The 5,602-nt window shown below is 56.1% G+C and overlaps 1 protein-coding gene across 1 annotated transcript; it reads right to left on the minus strand.

The window, feature by feature from the left end:
- Positions 1 to 479: 479 nt before the first annotated feature.
- Positions 480 to 1,774, minus strand: LOC138102562 (T-cell activation Rho GTPase-activating protein-like). Its single transcript, XM_069000277.1, has 3 exons — positions 1,220 to 1,774; positions 876 to 978; positions 480 to 718 (listed from the first exon to the last, which is right to left on the minus strand). The coding sequence occupies exons 1-3, from the start codon at positions 1,439 to 1,441 to the stop codon at positions 480 to 482; spliced, it is 564 nt and encodes a 187-aa protein (XP_068856378.1). The 5' UTR covers positions 1,442 to 1,774.
- Between the last annotated feature and the right edge of the window lie 3,828 nt (positions 1,775 to 5,602).

The raw sequence follows: 5,602 nt of genomic DNA on the forward strand, positions 1-5,602 counted from the left end.
GTCCTCCTCCTTTCCCTTTCTGGCTGCTATTCCCTGTCTTCTGGCCAGGCCTCTGCTCGCTGTCTTTTCCTTCTCTTTTTCTCTTCCTGGGGCTAGCAGCCTACAAGCCTTTAGCCACAAAGTTGGATTAGAGAGGCAAAGGTGGGAGGCACAAGCTCAGTCCCTTCTTGTTGGAACCAATGTGGGCTCCTTTTACCTTCCTGACACAGAAAGGCTCGTCAGGGCTTCGGCCTTGGCCAGCGACTCTGGGGAGCTCTGGTGGGTGTTTGGAGACAAAGCTGGAGGTGCCTGAAGCAGAAATTCTGGAGGGGGGGGGGGGGGGGATGGAGGGATGAGGGGGATAAGGAGGGAGGGAGGAGAGAGGGAGGGAGGGAGGGAGGGAGGGAGGGAGGGAGGAAAGCAGGGAGGGAGGGAGGAAAGCAGGGAGGGAGGGAGGAAAGCAGGGAGGGAGGGAGGCCAGAGGCTGCAGAGTTGTGCTGTCAGGAGGAGGCACAGCAGCTCCTTGGCCCCATGACAAACTGCCTGTCTCCCTGGGACACATTGTTCCAGGATTTGTGCAGCTGCCATACCTCTGCTCTTTGGACCTCCAGCACCGTGGCCTCTTCTCCATCTCCCTGCCAGGTCTCAGGCAGGGAAGGGGATGCATCCAGATTGCTTTCTGCCTGGGGCTTGTTGTCTTCTCTTCCTGCAGGGCCACTTTGCTCTTCCCTGTGCATCTCTAGAAAGCAAAAGCATGTGCAGCAAAGTGACAACTTGGAAGACAAGAACAAAACACCAGAACCCACAGGCAAGCCCTACACTGCTTGGCCTCTTGATGCTGAGATTTCTGGGGCCCTGAGTCCCAGGCTGGGACAAGGCTCTGTTCCTGCTCCTACCTGTGCATAGCTCTGTGGGTGCTGGTGACTCGTTGGGGCCAGCTACCTGTTCCCCAAAGATGTCACCTGAGTTCTCCAGCGGGATGTCCACCAGAGCATTCGCCTGCACACAGGAAAGCCTTGCTCTCAGCTCAGAGGCCCGAGAGCGTGCCAAGCAGCCCTGGCCATCACGGCTGAGCCTTGCCTCTGCACAGGAGGAAGGCGCTGGCTGGGGGGCAGCTCTTGCAGGCAGCTCCCGCAGCAGCCTTGGCTGGACACAGGGGGCCGCCAGGCACAGGCACCTCTGGGCAGCCAAGTTGCCTTTGGCCAGCAAGGCTGCAGCCGGCTGCTGAAGCCAGCCTTACCTGCTTGTTCTCGGCCAGCATGGCCTCGAGCTCCAGCTGCTGCTCCTGCGGTGGGCTCAGCAGCTTTGGCCCCAGGCAGACGGCCAGGCTGCTGCAGGTCATTCTGCTGCTGGACACGTGCTGGCCGATGAGTCGCAGCAGTGCCAGCAGCTGCCTGAGGAGGAGCAGCTTTGCTGCGGGCAACTTCTTGGCCCCCCGAGGGAACAGGAAGGCAGCGTCCATCAGCAGGCCCACGTTGCCCACGGCCGTCCCCAGAGCTGGCCCCAGGCAGGGAGCAGCCAGCGGCTGCTGCGCAGCTCCGCAGGCGCTCTCGGCCAGCGCTCAGGGCTCCAGCGCTCCCGCGGGAAGGATGCAGGGCGTTGCTGCCCAGCTCCTGATTTCCCCCGAGCTCACGCAAGGGAACGCTCCCCGTGCATTGCCCCAAAATCAGACTGCCAGCCAGCAAGAGCAAGCTGTCCAAAAACACAGCCCCTTCAGGAGAGTGTCCCCTTTCAGGAGAGTGCCAGGCTTCCAGCAGTGCCTGCTGCGGAGCTGGAAGCTGCTGCCCACGTTTACTCTTTGAGCTGACAGATCTTGTCCTCCCTGCTGGCCATCTGCATCGCAGCCATCCAGTCCTCGTAGAGGTCGGTGACGAGGAGCTTGCCGGGGATGCTTCCCAGGAAGTCCTGCCATGCCAAGGGCTGCCAGTGAGCCTTGGAGCACGGTGGCGCAGGCAGGAGCCTTTGCAGCTGCAGCTCAGGAGGACTCACCTTGAGGAGCATGGCCAGCAGCAGCACTGGCTGGCTTGCCATGTCGACGTGCAGGCCGTGGTCCAGGGCCTGCCGCAGCTCCTGTCAGGCTTTGGCGCTCTCTGCTTTCTGGAAGATGCCTTCTGTTGTGGGCCCTTCCTGGTGCAGGACAGCCAGCAGCTCCTGCAGGAGAGGCGAGAGGGCAGGGGCTTGTGTGAGGAGCTGCCCTGTTTGCAGAGCTCTGCCCCAGCCTGGGCTCGCTGCCTCCTGCTGCAAAGGGGCTGGGAGCAGGAGCCTGAGGCACGGCTGAAGAGCCCAGTGCCCCATGGCTGGGGGACATGCGTGGGGACACTGGCTGTGCAGCATCCAGAGGGAGGGACGGGCAGCCCTGTGCGGCCGCCTCACCTGGATGGGCCGGGGCAGCGTGCCGTCCTCCGCGCAGACGGCTGCCAGGGGCTGCCCGAAGAGCGCCCTGCTGCAGCCGGAGCCCTCCTGCCCTGGCGCCCGCGCAGCCCTGGCTGGGCCCCGCTGCAGAGCAAAGGGCCAGGGCAGCCACCTCCTCCTCGTCCTGCCGCTGCTGCTGCTGCTGCCGCTGCTGCCGGTCCCTGCTGCTGCAGAGGAAAAGAGAACCAAAGGCATCAGTGGAGACAGCCAGGCCAGCGCTGCCACAGCCTGCCCTGCCCTGCCCTCAGCACCGTGTGGAGCCATGCAGAACCCCAAGCAGTGAGCAGGCAACTGCAAGTGTGGCTGCACCTTGGAGGCTTCTGAGAGCTGGAGTGTCACTGGGAGAAGCTGCCCCGGGCCTGAGCCTGCCCTTCTCCAAGCTGTGGGCAGCACTGCAGGCTCTCTGTCCATGCACAACCATCTCCAGTGGTCACAGTCCAGCAGGTGCCCTTGCCCATGTCCAGGGGATGCCCTCCTCAGGGTGCCACAGCTGCATGGCCACACTTGGGGCACAAGTGAGGGCAGCTCGGCCAGAAGAAGAGATCGTCTTTGCTTTTGCCTGGTCTCTAGTGAGGTGGAACATTCGGATGAGAGCTGGAGCATTCTGATGGAACACTGCATGGCTCAGCTGGGCTTGCTGGAATCTGTTAGGCACATTCGCTAACTCAATGGGCATTGCTAGGGCATCTGCTCTCCTGTTCCCTTTGGCATTAAATCCTGGCAGGTCAGTGTGTGATCTCACACACTATGCATGACATAGAATGGTTGCTTTCAGTGGGAGATCAGTTGAATCAATTTTGAAAGCAAGTTATGAAGTTTTGGGTTTGCAACCTCCTTTAGTAAGGCTCTCTCTGCCCTGGAAACTACACCTGCAACATAGGCTGAGTCAGTTATCAAATTAAATGGTTCACTGAACCACTCAAATGCCCTGACCACGGCTGCAAGTTCTGCCACTTCAGGATCCTTCAACTACCTGTACATCAGACTCCCACTTCTGAGTGCAGGGATACTTCCATGTGATGACAGACTTGCGGGAACGACCGCAGGCATCTGAAAAGATTGTCAAGGCATTTAATGGTTTTCTGCTTTGAATTTCTTTTGGAATCAGTTTGAAAAGGCAGACCTGGGGCTCAGTGGTGTGCCTGCTGGGACGACAGCGCTTCCTGTACCTTACAGATGGACTGTCTCACCTCCTCTGTTAGATGCCTGGGTGATGGGAGGTCATCTTTCCCTCGCAGGAGGTTGAACAGAGGAGCGAGATCTTCTGTTGTCAGCTCTAGGAGAGGCCTCACCCAATTGATGGACCCGCAGAGCTGATGGAGTTCCTGCAAGGTCTTAGGGTTATCAATTATTTTGACTTGTTGGGGAACCCCAGTCTGCTCATGGATTTTTAGTCCAAGGTATTTAAATGGAGAGGTTTTCTGGACCTTTTTGGCCTGGATTTCAAATCCATTTGCCTCTAAGGCCTCAATTACCTTCCCCAATGTCCAGTCTAAATAGGATTGGTTAGGAGCACACACCAAAACATCGTCCATATAGTGGAGCACTATTGCCTTTGCTGCTAACTTTCTGACAGGGGACAGAATGCGAGCTACATACCACTGGCAGATGGTGGGTGAGTTCTTCATGCCTTGTGGCAAAACTCACCACTGCTAGCGCTGCACGGGAGCCTTTCGGTCGATGGAAGGGACCGAGAAGGCAAACCAGGGCGCATTGTCTGAGCGTAGTGGGATCTGGAAGAAACACTCTTTAATATCAATGACTGCTACCTTCCACTGCCTGGGGAGCATGGAGGGTGAAGGCATTCCGGGCTGCAGGGGTCCCATGTCCTCTATGACTGCATTTATTTTCCGCAAGTCCTGGAGGAGGCGCCACTGGTCTTTCCCCAGCTTTTTGATTCCAAATACCAGGGAATTCCAAGGGCTCTTACATGGTTCGATATTTCCTCTTTTCAATTGCTCCTCCATGAGTGTGCTGAGTGCCTTTAATCTGTCATTTTTCAAAGGCCATTGATCCATCCAGATGTGTTTGTCAGAGATCCAATTTAATTTCTGGAAGGGGCACTCCGCAGTGGCCTGTACAAAAAATGTTGGGGTTGAGATGGAATTTCGACTCGAGCCTCCCACTGGGACATGAGATCTCTGCCCCGCAATGGAAATCCAGAGTCAATTACAAAAGGACGGACTGATGCTATCTGTCCCTCTGGACCCTCAATTTGGACAAGTGCCTTGCTTCTTTGAGCAGATATAGATCCCCCCCCACCCGTCACAATACCTTCTGCCAGCTGCAGCTCCCAGTGTGACGGCCAATTGTGGGAAGAAATGACTGTCACGTCTGCTCCCATGTCCATCATTCCTGCCAGGCTGATGTCTGAGCCTTGGCCAGACAGTTTGCAATTAAGCATGGGTTTGTCATTCCCAGCTGCCTCAGCCCAGAAGACAGAGGGGTTGTAGTCCTGTGGCGGACTACTGGGCATGAGAATAGCTTGGGCCACAACCTGGTTAGCAGCAAGAAAATAGGGAGGGTTAACACACTGGATATTGACAGTAAAGAACCCTTGTGGGCCCACTTGAACAATTTCTGGTGTAACACAAATGTCAGCTGGTGAATGTACAACATCTTTTAACACAAACAATATACAGTCTCTCAGACTCTCACAACTCACGACGATTCTCTGGGGTGTCACTGAGTCCATTTGAGTTGCAGTGGTCGTGGTAACCATTTTCCTGGTGGCAGTTTCTTCATTCATTCCCCCATGTGGCCCTGCCAATCCACACAGTCCTGTCAGTGTTTTGGCTGCATCCCATCGGCGGCAGGCGATGTCATTTTCCCTGGGGAGACAGCTCAGGAACCCTGATTAACTGAAGCCAGAGCTCTGCAGTTTTGGGCCAAGTGCCCTGGTTTGCCACACCTGTGACAGACCCAATTAGCATTTCTATTGCCCTGAGATGCTGTTGCATCAGCAGCGGCTGCAATTTCTATTAAGTTTTTCCCCGTTTTTAAATTTGGCTGATGAATTGGCACCAATGTCGTGCAAGCACGAATCATTTGACTTAAGGTCGGTGGAGGTTCGAATGGAAGACCCAAAACCACTCTATTACAAGCATCATTGGCATTAATCTTTGCAATTTGCGTTAGAATATGCTCTCTTGTTTTCGGATCTTCCGCTTGTTTTTCCACTACCAGCCTCAGTTTATCCACAAAATCAATA

The sequence above is a fragment of the Aphelocoma coerulescens genome, unplaced genomic scaffold (genome assembly GCF_041296385.1).
Source record: "Aphelocoma coerulescens isolate FSJ_1873_10779 unplaced genomic scaffold, UR_Acoe_1.0 HiC_scaffold_87, whole genome shotgun sequence".
NCBI lineage: Eukaryota > Metazoa > Chordata > Aves > Passeriformes > Corvidae > Aphelocoma > Aphelocoma coerulescens.

What these genes read in the sequence shown, in the direction of transcription:
- LOC138102562 (XM_069000277.1), bottom strand. Translation starts at nt 1,441, where the DNA reads ATGGACGCTGCCTTCCTGTTCCCTCGGGGGGCCAAGAAGTTGCCCGCA. An exon ending in TGCTGGCCGAGAACAAGCAG is followed by an intron (nt 979 to 1,219) that starts GTAAGGCTGGCT and finishes TCCTGTGTGCAG; the next exon opens with GCGAATGCTCTGGTGGACAT. An exon ending in ACCCACAGAGCTATGCACAG is followed by an intron (nt 719 to 875) that starts GTAGGAGCAGGA and finishes TTTGCTTTCTAG; the next exon opens with AGATGCACAGGGAAGAGCAA.